Source organism: Herpailurus yagouaroundi, unplaced genomic scaffold (assembly GCF_014898765.1).
Source record: "Herpailurus yagouaroundi ecotype Mexico unplaced genomic scaffold, PumYag 163, whole genome shotgun sequence".
NCBI lineage: Eukaryota > Metazoa > Chordata > Mammalia > Carnivora > Felidae > Herpailurus > Herpailurus yagouaroundi.
The window spans coordinates 37,977,017-37,996,344 of NW_024412404.1; the positions used below are offsets into that span (position 1 = coordinate 37,977,017).

General features: G+C 45.2%; 1 protein-coding gene across 2 annotated transcripts in view; it reads right to left on the reverse strand.

Moving 5' to 3' along the window:
- Positions 1 to 10,708: 10,708 nt before the first annotated feature.
- The window catches only part of HPSE2 (heparanase 2 (inactive)), a 665,523-nt gene continuing 656,903 nt past the window's right edge, over positions 10,709 to 19,328 (reverse strand). Inside the window, exon 12 of one of the 2 annotated variants that reach the window (XM_040486115.1) lies at positions 10,709 to 11,546. In XM_040486115.1, the coding sequence (XP_040342049.1) occupies positions 11,381 to 11,546 (166 nt within the window). In that variant the 3' untranslated portion in view covers positions 10,709 to 11,380. The remainder of the gene's footprint in view (positions 11,547 to 19,328) is intronic. The other variant, XM_040486116.1, reaches the window with a different exon arrangement.

Consider the following 19,328-nt stretch of genomic DNA (forward strand, 5'->3'; position numbering starts at 1 on the left):
GCTTTGTTTAGAACTAGTGTTTTCAAGATTTTCTTAAATTTGTGTAATTAGAAGCGCTGAAGTGTGGGGTTGCTGATGAAGATCATGGAAGGGAGTAAATTACTTCGGAAGTCACCCCTCAGTGCCTTGGTGCTGCCAGGGGGCTGTGGGTGCAGCCCAGCAGGGGATGAGTTGTGCGGACTGGCCGTCTGGCAGATTTGCATACACCTTGGGGAAAGGCGGGGACCAGGAAATAATGCTCCCACCACCTGCAGACAAAGGGAGCCTCGCTTCTCCCCGGCCCCCCCCTCCCCCCCCCCTCACCTTAGGGCCCAAACCTTCCAACTGCCCGCCTGCAGCACCTACCCGCTACAGACATGGCTCTCCGCAGTCCATAGTTGAGATCCCTCTGGCTGTGCGCTCTTCATCCTGCTACACTCCCCTTGATTCTCTCCTGTGGTAGGTTCTTCCTAAGCAGGAATTTCAGTGGTTGAATAAATTCCATCAAATGGATATGTTATTATTCACTCTAACCGCTAGTAGTTTCCATTTCCCACCAGCAATGTAGGAGGGTACCAATTCTCCCCATCTGCCCCAACACTTATTGTCTGTTTTTATTTAGCCATCCTGGGGGAGATGAAGTGATATCTCGTGATTTTGATTTGCGTTTTCCTGATGACTAACGATGTTCAGCATCTGTTCATGTGCTCTTTGGCCATTTGTATATCTTCTTTCAAGAAAAGTCACTAATTCAATTTCTTCTCCCATTTTAAAATTGTCTTTTTATTATCAAGTTGTAAGAGTTCTTTATATATTCTGGATACAAATCCTTTAGTAGATACGTTATTTGCAAAAAACTTTCCCCCATTACGTGGTTTGATTTTTGTTTTCTTAATGGTATCACTTCTGGCACAAATGTTTTCAATTCCGTTTAATCCTGTATGCCCATTTGTAATTATGTCCGGGCTTTTGTGTCAACATAAGTTTTTGTCTTACTTGGGTGAATATTTAGGAGTAGGGTGGCTGGGCTGTATGGTAAATATCTGTATGGTATGGACTGTATGGTAAAGTGCAGGCACCGTTTTACATCCCCCTGGCAATGCTGAGAGTTTCGCTGCTCTGTAGTCTCCTTAGCACTCGATATTGTCCTTTATAACTTTAGCTATTGTAGTAGGTGTGTTGTGATATCCTACTGGGGTTTGAATTTCCACTTTCCTAATAACAAGTGATGTTGAATTTCTTTTCATGTGTTTATATGCCATGTGTAAAGTGTTCAAATGATTTGCCCATTTAAAATTGGATTGTGTTTCTTCTTATTACTTATAAGATTTCTTTATATATTTGGATATTCTTTATCAGCTGTTTTGCTTTTTTTTTTTTCTTTTTTTGCCAGTCTGTGACTTTGTCTTTCATTTTCCTTACAGTGACTTTTGAAGAACAGAAATCTTTGTGCTTTTTGTGCACTGGCTAAAACATCTTTGCCTAAACCAGAGTCACAAAGATTTCCTCCTGTTTTCTTCCAGAAGTTTCACAGCTTATTTTGCATTTAAGTCTATGACCCATTTCAAGTTGATTTTTGTAGAAAGTATGAGAGAAATGTTCAGGTTCATTTTTTTGCATATGGATATCCACTTTTTCTTGCACCATTTGTTGAAAAAAATATCCTCTCTCCATTAAATTACTTTGACACATTTGTCTCAAATAAATTGACTATAAATGTGTGGATCTATTTCTGGGCTCTCTATTCTGTTCAATAAATTTACAAGGATTCAGGTCACACTAAGGATTTTATTGATTTTCTCGAAGAAACTGCTTTTGGTTTCAGCAATTTTCATTGGTTTTTCTGTTTTTTATTTCACCAATTTCCGTGCTATTTACTATATCCTTTCTTCTATTTACTTTGGATTTAATTAATTTTTTTTTTTTTTTTTAGTTTCTTAGAAACTGACCCATTGATTTGAGACCTTTTGTCTTTTTTTCTAACAAAGGAGTTTGCTGCTATAAATTTCCCCCAAGGTACTGTTTTATCAGCTCCCACTTTTTTTTTTTTATCAGCTCCCACTTTTGATATGTTTTATTTTCATTTTCAGTTAGTTCAAAATGCTGTCTAATTTTTCATTTGATTATTTTTTGGCCCATGGATTATTTAGAAGTATGTTATTAATTTCCAACTATTTGATGGTTTTCTGGGTATCTTTCTGTTATTGGTTTCTATTTCAATTCCATTTGGTCAGAGAATATGCTTTGTATGACTTGACTCCTTTTCAATTTATTTATGGCCTAGGATATGGTAAATCTTGGTGAATGTTCCTGGTGTACTAGAAAAGAATATGTAGGTATTTTTCTTTTGTTGGGTTGAGTGATCTATAAATGTCAGGTCAAGTTGGTTGAGAACAACATTTAAGTCTTCTGTCTTCTTAATGATTTTCTGCGTACTTTATCAAATATTGAGATAATGGTATTGAATTCTCTAAGTGTAATTATGGATTTGTCTCTTTCTCCTCCCAGTCTTGCCAGCTTTTGCCTCATATATGTTGAAGCTCTGTTATTTGATACATAAACATTTATGATTGTTATGTTCTCTTAACGAATTAGCCCCTGTATCACTAGGAAATTGCCTTTTAATCTTTGACACTATCCACTGCACTAAATCTACTTTGTTTGAGAATGGTATGGTCACTTCAGTTTTATTCTGATTAGTGCCCACATAGCCTGTGGCAGAGTTCAGGACATGCTCCCCCAAAATACACTGCTTTGGTATATTGATGCTTGTGAGCTAAAAGCACGCTGACTTTCCTTTTCTTTCTGCAAGCGAGAGATGAAACTCCCATGGGAAAGAGGCCCTCCCTATCCCAGGAGCAAAGGAGCTTTCTTCTCACCAAGGAGGGAAAGTCTAGGCAAAGAGAAATCTGTGCAAAGAGACCTGGTTAAACTAACTCTTACCTTTCTTTAGTCTCCCCATAGATTTTAGTTACTTTCCCACAATTGCCAATCTTTCTTCAACGTAGTATATACACACTGAGGCCTAGCCAGTTCTTTGGGTCTTCATTTTTCTTGTGGGGGCTCCCACGTTCATGTTAAAAATCACTAAATAAAATCTCTGTGCTTGTCTCCTATTTCTCTGTTTTGTGGCAGCCTCAGCCAGAAACCCTGAGAGGTAGAGCAGACATTCTACCTCCCCTGCATATGTGATCTTCTATCCTTTACTTTTAACCTGCTCATGTTTTCATATGTAAAGCACAATTTTTTTTGCAGGCAGCATATAGTTGGGTCTTATTTTTTACCCAGAATGACAATCTGTGCCAGGCTGAATTGTCAGCTTGTATGTTAAGAACAACTCACATATAATGTGATTATTACTATGGTTTAGTCTATCAGTCATTATCTGGCTATTTGTTTTGTATTTGTCCTATCTTTTCTTTGTTCCTTTTTTCCTCCTTGTATGCCTTTAAGAACATTTATCAAGTATTTTTATGATTCCATTTTTTCTCCTCTATTGGCTTCAGGACCAGGACTGGGGTGAGGAGAACGACATGCTCACCTTGAGTGCAGAATTTAAAGGGATGGGAAAGGTTTGGTAATCAGTTTAATGCTGTTTCAATTAGTGGTTTTAAAAGTCAAAACCAGGGGCATCTGGGGGGCTCAGTCAGTTAAGCGTCCAACTCTTGGTTTTGGCTCAGGTCATGATCCTGTGATTTGTGAGATGGAGCCCTGTGTCGGGCTCTGTGCTGACTTGGTGTGAAGCCTGCTTGGGATTCTCCCTCTCCCTCTTTCTCTGCCCCTCCCTGTGTGTGCTCTCTCTCTCAAATAGAATAGATTTGTGTTCAAATCTATCATCTTACTGTTTTCTATTTGTCCCCCTGTTCTTTGTTTTCTTTTATTTCTTGCTTTCTTTTAAATCAACTATCTTTAAAATTTTTTTTACTGTTTATTTTTGAGAGAGGAGAGAGAGAGAGAGGGAGAGAGAAAGAGAACAAGAGAATGTGAGCGGGGGAAGGGAAGAGAGAGAGGGGGTGACACAGGATCTGAAGCAGACTCCAGGCTCTCAGCTGTCAGCACAGAGCCCGACATGGGGCTCGAACTCACAAACCATGAGATCGTGACCTGAGCCAAAATCCGACATTCAACTGACTGAGCCACCCAGGTGCCCATAAATCAACTATTTTTTTATTTTGATTCTACTCTCCCTCCTTCCCTCATTCACTTAGAAATAATACACTCTTTTAATATTCTTTTAGTGGTTACCCTAGAGATTAAAACATGCTTCCTTAACTTATGAAAGTTTAATATAAATTACCTCTTCCTTGAAAATGAAAGGATGCTAGAATACTTTCCCTTTGCCTGCTTTTAAAATGTATGCTATTGTAATGCATTTTTAATTTTCTGTATTTTAAATCTCATGAGACATTATTATTATTATTTTATATTTATTTAGGTTTTCCCACATGTTTGCCACTAATGTTGTTAGTAGAGGGCAGAGCATCCAGTACTAGATGCATCCTAACTGGATAGCGGTGGAACAACACAGATCGTTTTCTGCTAAAATTCAGCCAAGTACTAGGAGTAGCAAGACTTAAGGGAATGGAAAGAGGCAAAAGAAAGCTTCTTTAGGTCATTCTGAAGTATTAAAAAAAAATCCTTTGAATTTAGGTATCCTCACACATGGTCTGTAACACTCACTTGATGACACTCAATTAGAGGGACCCAACATCACTGATAAATTTTCTGGTTTCCTAGCTGTCCATCAAAGTTTTGTGCTCCTTTTTCATGAATGTCTTAGTCTGTTGAGGCTGTTATAACAAAAATACCATAGACTGCTTGGCTTATAAACAACAGAAATTTATTCCTCACAGTTCTGGAGGCTGGGAAGTCCGAGATCAAGGTTCCAGCTGCTTCAGCGTCTGCTGAGAGCCCACTTTCTTTTTTTTTTTTTTTTTTTTTATTTATATATGAAATTTATTGTCATATTGGTTTCCATACAACACCCAGTGTTCATCCCAAAAGGTGCCCTCCTCAATACCCATCACCCACCCTCTCCTCCCTCCCACCCCCCATCAACCCTCAGTTTGCTCTCAGTTCTCAAAAGTCTCTTATGCTTTGGCTGAGAGCCCACTTTCGATGTGTCCCCAAGTTGTGGAAGAGGCAAAAGAGCCCTCTGGGGTTTCTCTTATAATCCCACTCATGAAGGCTCATCCCTCACAACCTGATCACCTCCCAAAGGCCACACCTCCAAATACCATCACATTGGGAATCTATCACATAGGGTAAGGTTTCAACATACCAATCTTGGGGGGGATCAAAGACATTCCATTTATAGCAACAAAATATAATTGTTGTTGAGAAGTGACTGTCCAGTCAGGGACTTTATTTCTGAAACCCCAGCATCTAGATGGGATCGTGTAATTGACTTATGGCTAATGGAATTGAGTGGAAGGAATTTATGCTAATTCTAGGTTAGGTCCCCCAAACTACTCCCATGTGATTCTACACACTCTCCTTGTCTTCCCGCTGCATGTTGATGCCCATAGCAATGTTGGAGGCCAAGTGCTAAAATGGCACACAGCCTGCCAGTCTGGATCCCTGATGGACTATGTGCATGGAACCACTACTTACCCCACTACCACCAGTTGACCTTTACACGATCTGTTAGCAAGAAATAAACGTCGTTTATGTTAAACCACTGAGACTCTGGGGTTTATCTGTTATTGCAGTTAACAGTTACTTCACACATCATCAATGACATCTAACTTGAAAAATAAAACTTAATTTCCACTTAGAGTACTTGAAGCAGGGCTTGTGGGGAAGAGGGAAGCGGGAGAGAGCGGCACATCATGAAATCAACGATACCCATCATGTGTTAGTTCATTGGGTCAAAATGTAGTGTGGACGACAGTGGGCCCCTCTCCCCACAGAACACCCTGAGAACAGAAAGTTAGAGTATTCACATTTTATTACTTACAGAGTGTTACCTCAAAATAGAAACTACCTCATGGACCCAAATTCTCTGCAATCGCCAAGCTCATATAAACCTTAATATAATCTGTTTTTTGGAAGCAAATATTAACACCTGTTAAAATCCCCTGCAGAGAAGAAATTTTTCCTGGGAGATGTTCCTGCACTTTCTTTGCCAACTTTTAGATGAATAAAACTTAGGTTTCTTTTTGCTTCTTCCAAAAATATAATTTATTACGTAACATTTACAACTTGAAAAAAATCCTAGAATATTTTCATGAATAATAATTAGAAAAGTTCATGATGTGGGCTGTAAAGAAGGGCCTCCTTTTCTCTGCTGGGAGCATAGGACATGGGATTTATTCATGAGCCAGTCATTTGGAACTTGGTCAGCTCCTGGCAAATGCCCCAGGGCTCCCAGGCGGGGGTGGGGCTCTCTGGTGTTTGGAAGGAAGTGGGTATGAAAGCAGTTGGTTTCTTGTATTTTAGCTTTCTTGTTTTAGAGTGGTCTTTGCAAGTTCTACCCCTAAGGCAATAGTTAATGGGTTTATTATCTAGTCTGGGAAGAAAAGAAACTTCCAAATCTCTCAGTAGTTGGGGCAGGAGGAGCAATGATCTCAGAGGCAGTGCATGTGTGGGTGCTGACTGGCTCTGCCACTCACCTCCAGGACTTAGAAATATCAGGAATCATCACCTGTGGTGGGTGGTGGTGGTAAGGCTGGTCCTTTATTCTACAGAAAAACATATTCCATTTACAGCACAGGCTGCTCACGGCCCTACTCACTACTCATCAGAACTGCGAGTTGGCTTTCCCATACTTGACACCAGCTGTTCTGGGCGAAGGCACTGCTAGGGTTCTCTGTAGACACACACAGGCCGGTAAGAAAGCTAGCTGTGGGCAATTTGGAGGTGAGAAAAAGGTGGCCACCACCAGTCCAATTAGAGAGAGCACAATGCAGTGAGAGCAGGCTTTGGAGTTCAATAGATGTGGGTTCGATATCTGATTCTGACTCTGCTTATCTAGATGGCCTTGGACAAATCACTTCTCTGGTCTTCCCCAGTCACCACCCGGGACTGGGCCCGGGAAGGTAGTTACAGAAGCTTCTGTGTCCCTGTTAGTGGAACTCAGAAGCAGTGATTATAAAACTCCAGTTGTTTGGGCTTTATAAAAACTGTTTATCTGTGAGTGCCCCTTACTGTCTTATTTGCAATTCTGGCACATCCCAAGAAAAGATTGCAAACAATTCTACAATCAAGATTTAATTCCCTCTCAGTACAGCAGATTTCCCTGCGCTCCGGGTTGGGCGTCCGTGGCAGAGGGAAGGCCACGGAACTGGAGACAAGTTAGTGGAAAAGCAATGAGCAGTGTCCAGGCTGGGGCAGGGGCACTGAGGTTGGAGGGAAGGGATAGTGGAGGAGCCTTGCTACATATGTAGCATGTATTCTTCCCTTGCCTTCTCCAAGCCAGATGTCTATTATTTTTGGCTGCTTTCTTGATGCTTCACATTTTTTTTTTTTAATTTTTTTTTCAACGTTTTTTATTTTATTTTTTTTTGGGACAGAGAGAGACAGAGCATGAACGGGGGAGGGGCAGAGAGAGAGGGAGACACAGAATCGGAAACAGGCTCCAGGCTCTGAGCCATCAGCCCAGAGCCCGACGCGGGGCTCGAACCCACGGACCGCGAGATCGTGACCTGGGTGAAGTCGGACGCTTAACCGACTGCGCCACCCAGGCGCCCCGATGCTTCACATTTTTAAAGTCCTCTTCTGTCCTGGTGTTTTTACTGCCAGCGGTATCCACCTGGTTCACCTTTGCTTCTGCTGGATTTAAACACTGCCCTCTTGTTTTCCGAAATAAAACAGTTCTCAGGGGAATCCAGCAGCCGCATCCCTCTCAGACACAGGGGCCTGGAGTGCAAGGGCAGAGCACACACCTGCAGAGGCTGGGCATGGCCTGGAGCACTGGGCAGCTCAGCAGGTCACAACCCTGCGGGGCCCTTCCCACTCCCACCTCAGGAGGCCTCAGCAACTCCTAGTGCTAAAGGCCAGCGGGGGCCTTTCAGATGGAATCCACCAATGACCTCTGCCATTCTGGAGGGTACATGGCTTGGACCCATCTCCCCGGGGACTGGACAACTACTGGGGAAGGGCTGGGGCTACAAAGGCGAGTGGACCATTGGGAATTGCGGTTCTGGGAGTGCTGGGCCTTACTTAGTCTCATTGTAGCCCAGTTCTGGGATTTTCAAGCGTTTCTCCGGCCAAAGATAAGCTAATATCCCACAGTTACAGCTTTTTCAGGGTAGTAGAAGAATTGAGACTCTTTCTTTAAATAACAATGAGAATTTGTTCTGAGCCTTTGTGATAAGAAAGGAGAAAGAAAATCATTCCTAGAGGCAGGAAGAGCAGAAAATCGTTTCAACAAAAGGCACAGACTTGTCATTATACTTTTATTATGCTTTCAAATAAGCATTTCTGCAAGGCCATTCTTCAGTTTAAAGTAAAGTGGTTCTAAAGTCTTAGATGATCTCGGCCATGTCTTGTTTTAGGAGGAAAAGTCTGATCTGGAAGGCTGGTGGCTGAACTCTCTTGTTCCAGGGCCCAATCCTGGCAAGCCTGCTCCCCTAATGTGCACTGTGATGCTGAGTTTTGCCACGGGCTGTTTTTTTTTTTTTGGGGGGGGGGGGAGTGTGATAGGGGAATCCCTTATAAGAAGTGATCCCTACTGATTTAGTAATCATCTTCCACTCCAAAATGAAAAAGCCAGGACAGATGCCCTGTACCGAAATCCTTGCAGAATGTGATGTTATTGTGAGTTTCTCAGTATCCTTTGAATAATGCAAATACTTCTTCCATGAGACAGTTGCAAAGTTAGAATTGCAGGACCCCAAAGATACATTTCAGTGATTCCCTTATCCCTTTATTAACTAAAAAAAAATAAAAACCAAAACAAAAAAACCCAAAAAACCCCCAAAAACCCAAAAAACAAAACTTAAACCTCTTGGGAGCATTTAATACACAGAGAAAGATAAAAGAAGCAGAAACTGCCTGTATTCTGCAAGCTTAGAAGCTTAGTGAAGAACCAGCACTATTTACACAGAGTGTGCTTGCACAGAGCTCTGGAGGTTTGCTGCAGTGAATTAGCAGGACCTGTGGAAAGGTAAGGGAGTGAGGCTGTGAGGCGGGCGACCCCTGGGCCTGCTGGTTAAATGAGCAGGCTCTGGATTATTCTGAGCTCAGCAACCCACTCCCCTGGGTGGCCCCAGGTAGGCTATGAACCTCTCTGTGCTCACAGGAAGGTGGGGGTGAAACCGGTGACTCCTTCAGGGGGCTACTATGTTCGTAAAGCAAACTAGCCAGGCCCAGGCCCAGGCCCGCAGAGACAGCCACTTACTCGCGTCATCAGCAGGCGCTTGCAGCTATGCCTGTATGGCACATAGAAGAGGTTTTGATATCTGCACACATTTTTTTAAAGCTTGGAGAAACAACTTATTTGTCTCTTTTCCTCTCTCTTCCTCACTTGGGCTGTCCTCTGACTCTACTTTCCCTGCTTTCTATCCCGGGTCTTGGCACTTCTCTCTCCTCCCCTCGCAGAGCTGAGCCTTCGGCAGAAGGTGCCTGCTTCCTGAGAAGAGGAGGCCCCATTGCTTCCAGGCAGAGCACACCCGCTGACCGGGTCCAGCCCAGTCCCTGGCCCCCCTTTGTGCTGGCGGTGGCACCAACCTCCTGTGTCGTCGTCCTCCCACACCTGCTGACAAACACCTCAAAACCGAGTCCACTCTCTGCCTCGTGCCTAATAGAATGCGCCCGTGGGCTTCCCTCTCCCAAATGCCCGCTTCTCCCAGCTGAGTCTCCTGGACTTCCTCCCTTGTGTAATCTTCCTCCCAAGTCTCACCTCAGACCTGGCCCTGTCCTAAGCCCTTTGGGCATCTTAGGCATCCGCCTGGCCCCTGGCCTCAGCAACCCTGCCCCTCCACTCCTCTCCTACCCTCTCTCAACAGCAGAAACCAGACTTCTCTCTTAATTGGAACCCTCTGACGTTGTCAAATATCTCCTCCTTTGAAAAAGCGCCATTCATGTCCTTTATCCTGAGAAAGAAAATCAAACCCGCAAAAAGACGGTCATTTCAGTGGCAGCTTATTTGAGTCTTACCCCTTGAATCATACAGAAGTTCTTTATCATGAACTTTAAATCAGTCTGCTTCCCCCTCCCCAACCCAGGGGCTTCCCACCCACCCCCCCACAGTTCCCCACCAGACCTCCACCTCCAGATTCCCCCTTGCCCCAGGTGGTGAGCTGAAAACTTTGTTCTGTGCTCACACTGGCTGGTCCGGGATAGCACAGACCTGGTCATCTTTCAAGACCAGATTAGATTTCTGCCCAGTAAATGCCATTGAGAGGCACACAGCTACTTAGGAAGAGGCAGAAAGGTTAGATCCAATGACTTTTGATTTATACAGTTTTTTTATGGTTTTGGTCAAACAAGCCATGAAGGGCTTGCTCTACAAGCTCTTAAGATTCTCTCAGATTTGATGCAGGTCTAATTACTTGCTTGTTCAGTTGGGGTGTGCGTGCATGTGTGCATGCGTCTGTGGTGGTTCAGCGTGCTTTCTCTTCGTACTAAAACTCTCTCCCCCCCAGACACATGACGGATGATGATTGCTTTTTGTGGTGCCTAATACATTGTTCTCCACTCCATGAATATTGTTACCTGACTCCCATTCCAACCCAAGGGGAATCTGGATTCACAGAGGAGTAGAACCCTTTTACAAAATCTGGAGTATGATTGCAATTTTACTTTGGAAGCACCCGTTTCCCAGAGGAATAGCGAGTGATGGATGCCACTGTCAGAAGCCCAGATGCGCACACTCATACATCAGCCAGGAAATGACATAAACAGCTCGCCCAGCAGGCCGGCGCTGACCCACCCACTTGTTCCCCTGTAGGAAGAGAGGTGGTAGGAAACCCAGGGCAACAGAAGGGAACAGGCCAAGGAAAGGAGTTGGGAGAGGGCTGGGCTCTTTCAGGCCCACCTGGTTCTTTCTTTCCTCATCTTCTGCGGAGGGCAGCCATCACAGGCTCAGAGCCATAGTTCTATTGCTATGTGACCAGGATCATGGAGAGTTGTTTCCTTGGTCCTGGGAGCGTGCCGTCAGCTTGTTTTCATGGTACGTGTACGTGGATACATACAGGTCTACACACATACCTTCATCCTTACATAGGTACGGGTGATGTCTACATTTTCCTTCGGGGTGGATGTGGCCTACCTAGGCTAAGCTCATGCTACGGTATTTGTCTCTTTGCAGAGCAAGTCTGTGCTGATTCCAGCAGGATTGGGCAGCAGAGACTGGTTTGTTGCTAAGAAGATGTCTGAAAAATAAGGACACTATTAGGGCAGGAGAGTGGAAAGCAGTTCAGCAGGCCTGCTGGTAGCTTGTGACTGTGAGGGTGGTTTATCGGTAGCGGCAGGCCAAAGCGTTGACATTCTTGACCACATAAAAGCCCATGGTAACTGGAGGGATGACCAATGTCCGGCCGGCCCGCAGGGGGCGGGGCTTCAGTTCTGGGAGGGTCCCATCATCCACCATCACTAAGGGCTGGCCATTCAGCTGCACTGACCTGCAGTGAAGAAAAATAGCACGGGCTTGTCATTCATCATCCCAGCAGAGCCTGTCTGATACTTGCCCAGCCGTCACTTACTGACACTTGCTGTGCCCAAGTGCTCACCTGGGCGTTTTACTTCTAAAAACTCATTAAAAAATTCCAGCAATGCTCTGAGAAAGAAATTGCCATTATCCCATTTTACCTCGAGTGGCTAAATGACTTGCCCAAGGTCACACAGCATGTAGTGCTGGGAGCCAGGATGTGAACACAGGAAGTCTAGTTCCAGAGACACAGCATTTAGACAAATGAGAAGTCCATGATGCAGAAGCTGAAAAGTGTCTTAGGCCTATTTTTAAAATCATAATAGCAAATCTGTTTGACTTTATACCTAAAGAATTTTTTCCTGTGGAATGATCCGAAGGCTTATGATGGTCTCAGAAATCTCCTATTTAACTGCTATCTTTAATTTATTTGAGAGATTAGAGAATTAACATCATGTCACTTGACTAGGGTTGTTCTGAAGGAGGACAGAGACATTTAGAGACTCCTTTTTCTAGTCTGAGTTTTCTTATCAAATATTTAACGGATGTTTCTGTTTTAGCAGCACAATGGAGTAGGTGATAAAGTACGCATTTTTTAAAATTTGAGTTCACCCATCCCGCTTGCTTTTATTCTTCCTGTGCACCAGCCATCTCCAATCCTGGAAAGAGGGCCACATACGGAGCACACTTAGGAGAAAGGGAAATAACTCATCATCCATCCTTGGCCTGTGGTACAAAATCCAGAGAACTTCCCAGCTGTTCCTGACCCAGAATGACTCGTACGGCTATGTACCCAGATGGAAGCTCAGTTTTCTGGGTCAGAAGAAAAGGCTAGAGCCAGGCCACCAGCTGGAAATAAGGCTGTGAGTCACCCTCAGAAAATCAACATTGCATAGTGATGGCTATTTTGGGGCCTTGCCCAATCTCCGACGTGATAACATTGCAGTGATATAATCTGAGCTGTAAAGAGAATGAAATGTTAGAAACTGATATAAAGGTCTTTGTTTCATGTTCCTTGTGTGCTATGAATGATAGGTTTAGAGAGAGATAAGCAGACCTCTCCCCAACAGAGCAGTGAACTCCCAGAGAGGAGTGTGTTGTGAATTGCTCCCAGCGGAGAGCGAGGCAGCGAGGTAGGTCCAGATCTGTCCCGCATGGGTAAGTTTGGGCCTGGTCCAGATCTGACAGAGGAACAGCCACCCTCCTCTTGTCAGTATGACTGAGGAATGAAAGAGGGAGCAGGGGACTGGAGAGCCAGGCCTGCCTCTGGAAAAGTGTAGAAGTAGGAGAACCGAGATCTGGTAAGTGTTGACCTCATCAAATCTGCAAGGAGCTTTTGATCCAAATGTGAGTGACCCTCTCTGGTGAAGACAGTCTGTCTACTCATCTACTCATTGGAGTGGGATGCAGGATGAGGAGAAGGGGCCCAGTTACAAAAAAAAAAAAAAAAAAAAAAAAGCCAGAACAGGTCTTCACAGTGTATTCTCATTATTTTATTTCAGGTGGTGTGAATATCCAACAACCAGACATATGCACCATCAAATAAAAGTTCAATAATGTAATTAATCTTTCCAATGAATACTCAATTGATATCCCTGCTCTACTTGAAAACCTTCAGTGGTCCCTCTTACATATGGAGTTGGGGGCCAGCCCCTCCCGCTGAGGAATTTAACTTTGTGTGATCCCAGAGCACTGGTATCTCTGGGTTCTGGAAAGTGCAACACAGTGTGATAAGCAAGCTAGCCTTTGAATTTCTATATTGCTATCCTGGAACAGGCCCCATTCTAATTCCTTACTGGTTATTTCAAAAGCTAACCCGAGTATGGGTGGAACCAGGGAGCACGGTTGAGATTCTGGACCGATCTCTAATTCCAGGATCTTGCTAGACGGTCTGGCAAATCTCTTCACCTCCCTTCCTGAGGTTTTCTCATTTCTGCAACTGCTATAGGCTGCAGGGCCAGAGACAGGAAATACAAAGTATGAAAGTGCTTTGAGAGCATAACGAACCCGTAAGTGGGAGATGGTGTTTTGTTATTAATTCTTTTTGCTGTAGTTACGGGACACTTACTGGTCCTTGTACTTGACTGCTTTTGGGAGTGACAAGTTCATGGCTCCTCTTAAAGCCCTCTTTTCCCTTAGCTTCCATGGGACACCTCTCTCTCTCTCTCTCTCTCTCTCTCCCTCATGCACTCTCTTGATCCTTCATTTCTGCATGTGGTTGCCTTTTGAGGGGGGACTACTGGCTTCTACCTGTCTCTCGGATGCTGGTGCTTTGTCCTTGGATCTCTTATTCTCCCACACTGCACACTCCCACTGAGTGCGCTTACCCACACCCAGGACTTTGATTGTTATCAACATCAATGCTTCCAAACCAGACCTAAATCCTTCTAACTAGTGTATCTCCCCTTGGCTGTCCCACAGGAACTTCAAAGTCTGCATGTCCAAAGTCAAAATCTTCTCCTCAAACCCTGTCCTTTTCTCTGCCTTTTTTGTATTGGTAACACCATCTATCCAATTACCTAAGCCAGAAAGCTGGGCATCTGGGACTTTGCCCCCAATTCTCTGTCAGGGGCACTGAGTCCAATCAATTCTACCTTTTAATATTTTTCATATCTGCTTTCTCTCCCTGCACTGCTACTATTCTAGTTCAGAACTTGCCATGTAACCCATCTCTTTGCCCCCTGCCTCGCCTTCCTCCTGCTGCCTGCCACAGTGCTGACAGAGCAATCAATTGCTGTCACTGCTTTAACCTCTCCGGCATCTCCCCATCCCTTCTGCTTTCACATGGACAACGAGGCCTAGCTCTGGCTAGCTCTTCAGTCTCAGATCCTGCCAGCACCCCCTACTCCCCTGTTAACTGTGGCTCACTGACCTCAGGGGGTGGGTATGGGGGGAGTTGGCAGTTAGAATCATGAATAAAGATTGTTTCACAATGAAACGATAGTTAAGTCTTGCACATAAACGAAATAAATATTTCTCAAATGAAAAGGTAAGTAGACACATTTGGGAGTGTAAGTTCCCACTTACAATTGGGAATAAAGTAAACAACTTCATTTGAAAGTATAGTAAATATTTTGCAAATGTAAATATCAGTACATTTGGGATTAATAAGACACAAGTTCATTTAAAATTGTTATAAAATTCCTAACACGCTTTTTGTTGGGAGGAGGGGGACATGATGTGCTTTTTTCAAGCAAGAGATTTAAAAGGACACTAACTATAATGGGGGAGGGCCATGACATGTGCCGACATCACAGAGGAACCCCAGTCCTTTGCAAGGCCTACGCCCTCACCTGGAGTGACTGAATTCAACACCCTGCAGTCCCACGTATGCGGTGCCCCTTCCTCCTAGAGCACAGCCCACCCTCCTCCCCTGTTAGACTAACCACACTGGGTCCTTGCAGAACTCCTCACGTGCTGTCCCCTCTGGGGAACCTTCTCTGATCCCTGGGCTGGGCAGAAGCCCCAACTCTGGATTTTTGTGTATCCCAAACTTCTCAATAACCATCTCACTGAACTGTAGTGTCTTACTCTCTCCCTCACTGGGCTGTGAGCTTGGTTAGGAAAGGGATCACGTCTTTCACCCCCAAATCCTTGGTGCCTAACAAGGTGGTTGGCATAGAGGGACAAAATATTTTGGGACAAGTGAATGAGCTCTGAGGCTCTTTTGCATTACTTCTGATCTTCTGGGGTGGAGTTTCTCCAGCTTGAGAGAGGCTCCCTGGAGGTTCGTGGAGTGTCTTCACAGATTTCATTAACCTACCAATTACTCTCACTCTCAGTGGTTCTGGAGATGTTAGATAAGACCTGAATTATCGCTGATTCTCAGTCATTCACCAGATAACTTATCCCAACCTGACATGAGGCCATTGATCATGGATAGTATTTTTTATCCTTAAAAAAGATCTATATGACCATCTCTTAGCTAAGCCAGCATGAGTTAATTTCCTGAGACCCTGAGTCCCCATACATCCTCATCTATAAAGTCCCTCCATTATAAAGAGAGACCATGTGCTTTACCACCTCCATTCTATTTTTCCTGCTTACATTTTTCTTTTAATAATTATCCTGTTACCCAATGAAGTCACATTATGCTAAATATTACAATAATCTTTCATTTTTGTGAAAAATTTGTAAGTTTAAAAACAATCACGATGATGAAAGTCACTGATTAGTACACAATGTCTGTGTAAAAGGCATTTTGTTATGATTTCCTTTGACTATTGCATTTAGTCCTTCCAATGACTAACTAAGGCGGGGGTTAGTATCCCTATATTATCCATGAGGAAATCAACGCTTAGAGGTGCCTCAACTAAGTTACACAGCCAGTAAGTGGTAGGAGTGAGATTCGCAATGCTCCCTCCAGATTGCTAAAGAGCCCTGTGAAGTACATGGGGCAGTTATTATTATTATTATTGTAACTTTATTATTGAGGTGAGGTCAGAGAGGTTAAGTGGTCTGGGCAAGGTCACATAGCTAATAGGTGGCTAAGCTAGGTCTCAAATTCAGTCCTCTGACACCTCTCTCTACTATTTCGTGTGGTGCTCCAATTCCAGATGGCACTCACCAAGATCATGTTTCTTTATTTCAAAACCTTTCCTTATCATATTTCCATCATATTTTGGGGCCTCCTTTACTGCTCATGACTTTTCAAACCAAATGCTAAATGATCCAGCCTATGTTGAATTATTTTTCTTAATTCCCTAGCTGCTGAAGGCATTTAAATTATCCAAATATTAGGACAACTGCATTTTATCACCATCTGTTTTTACAAAGTCTGAGTTACTTTTCAATTCCTAAATTTGTTTTCTTTATTTTGCATGTTATTTGAAATGGGATTCAATGTGTCAGTGTGGAGTCAAGCCCTCTGCTCTCCAGGTCTCTATGGGAGCCCCTTGCCCAGGTCACCCTCCTTCCCCCCACCAGCTGTCTACAGTTTCTGGTCATCATGTCTTTCCCTGTTTCTCGCTGGCCCTGGATACAGAAGCAAGCTTTCAACTATTCCGAGGTCCCAGAGAAGCAGGTCTAGTGAGCATACCCCTTGCCAGTCTTGAAGATATATGAAGATTGCTAGACTCTGGCCTGGCCCTGGCTGACCTTTTGTGGGGGCAGAGACTGGGGGAGCCTGTGTATTATTGGGAGCAGGCTTGGGAGCTGTGTATGCTTCTGGAAGGTATACTTGGGACCTTGAGTGGGAGGTGAAGGGACTTAGAGATAATCGTTCTGCCTCAGCTACTTTGAGGGAGTGATTTGTCTTCTCTTCTCTCCATGTGTAAGACAGACTAGATGAAACCTAAGGTTCCTCCTGTCTTTTTTTTAGGTGGTTGTCCAGAGCCTCACATCTAGCTTGAGGCAGTGTTTAATGTCAAACTCAGAATGATCCTGCACAAATAGAACTGTGATCATGACATTCACCTACCTAGGGTTCAGTAGCTCCCTGTTGATCTTAAAACACTGTCCAAAGCCTTTACAAGACCCCGTAAGCAAAGCCTTTTACCCACTTCTCCAGCCCCTTAGAGAGGCTCGCCCTAGTCCCTGCCCATTCCAGCTCCCCACTCCCACCACCTCCTCTCATTCCATGCTGCAATTTCTCCCAACAAATCTTTGATCTCAGAATTTGTGGACATGTTGTTCCTGCTGCCTGGAGCCTTCTACTCCCTCCCACTTCCATCTTCCTTTTTCTGGCTAACTCCTCCCATCTGTCCTTCAGGTCAGGTGCTGCTCCAAAGTGCTACCCCATACTTCTTGGGTCTCTGCCCTCATCACAGGGTACTGGCATTGCTGACTGCTTATCAGTCCACTAGACAGAAGACCATGTGTCTGTCCTGTTCATCCCTGCACTTTTCCTATACCAACTTACATAGCAGGTACTCAACAGAAGGATTGGATATAAATATGCCGGCAGACGAACCCAGAAAGAAAAGATACTGGACTGGAGGGCCAGAGACTGGAGTCTTGCAGACTTGCAGACTTGCGGAATGAAAGGTACACGTGAACAGTCCCTTCTGGTCTCAGTTTCTGGATCGTTAAACTATGAGAGAGGGGGAAGGCGGGAAAGAAGGAGTGGCGGCCAGGGGAGAAGGAGGAAGGAGGGAGAGGAAGGAGAATGGGTAAGAATCTGAGTGTGTGCTGGAGAGTGCGCACCAGCTCTGCTTGCTCCTTACTACCCTCCCACCTCCAAGCCCGACTCTCGTCAGAGAGTACTCCCCTGGGTGCCACTAGAGGGCACTCTTGCTCTACACAACAGTGCCGGAGAGCCGACTCTGCAGTGGCTCCGGGGAAGCCAGAGCCTGAGCGTAGCCGTGACAGCCGGCACTCCGTCCCCGCAGGGCCCGGAGCGTTTGGCCTCCCGGAGGAAGAAACCACAGGGTCAATCACATCCCAACAAAAACTTCGTTGCGGTCCACTTGGCAAGGGGCCCACCCGAATGTGGCCAATATTAAGGAATCATGCGCATCCGGGCTTCGATTCCCGCCGGGGTGCGGGCTTCTCCGCCAGTGTGCAGGGAGGGGGTCCGCGCAGGTGCGGGGCTGGCGGCGCCCGCGCGACCCGGCGCCCCACTCTCCCGGCCGGGTTCCCGGCGCCCCGGCCTCCCCGCCCGCCGCGCACCTGTGTGCGCTTTACAGGCCCCCGAGGCCCAGCTGCCCCCCTCGCGGCCCCCTCGCTGAGTTAGGAAGCTGGTATGCGCAGCTGCCCTGCCCTTCTCCGGGTCAGGGGCAGGTTAGAGCCTGGAAGTTCGAGGACAGAGGGGCCTTGCTCCTCTCTCCCCTGCTCGAGGCGCGGCTGTGCATCTGGGGTAACTTAGAAAGAAGTTCCTTTGAAATGGCCATGAGTGATCGCTACCCCGCTGATGAGGGCTGCTCAGGAGTGCCGCAGGCTGGTGTCACCCCATCTCACTTGCCCGCTGGAGCAAAGGCTGAAGGATGCTCATTACCCTCTGTGGGGGGGGGGGGGGTGCTCCTGCCTCAGGGGTTCTAGGGAGGATTACTTTCAAGTGTGCCCTGAAGTTTTCCTCCTGCTTGCTTTTTGCCTTGCCTGGAATGTGGTAGAATCTGTCAAAAAGTCCACTCTTCCCTCCAAGCCCCATTGGATGTAGCCTCCTTCACGGCGCCTCATTTGATAGTCCCAGCTGGAAGAGAGGCCCATTATCTGCCGCTCCCTCTTTAGCACGCGTCCTTCTCAGCTTTGTTTTATCTGTGTGCTGGAGTCATTTTGCATGCTAGACCCAACTGTTCTCATCCTACTTTTCAGTAGCATGTGGTTTGGTGCCTTCTTGCTTCTGAGAGTCATTCTAATGAATGTTTGTTGAGTTCCACCCAGTCAACCTCTCTAAGGAGTTCTCCTGACTGGACACTCCAATCTCTTTCTCTAGTGTTAGTTACAGGAGACTGTAAGAGAGAGAGCAAATGGAGACGAAAACTTCCTGTTTCCCTCACGCCCCCAAGAGCCCGCATCATATAATGAAGTTCCTGGCCACTGAGGCGTTTTGAGGTTGATATGATCATTTGCCCTTCATTCTGTTCTTTGAGGGGTCTACTGAAACAGTGAGGAGTTTTGATCTGGCTTCTGTATCACCGAGCAAACACTGGGACTTCTTTACGCAAGCAGAGCTAGGGGATTTTATAGGTGAGTTGTTAGAGATATAGGCTTTTCCTGTTTGCAGTCAGGTTTGGGGGTCATGATTTGATCTGTGTTCTATCCAAGTCTGTGTAATAATGGTCCAAGCCATAATGGGATTCTACCACGTGCTTCTAAT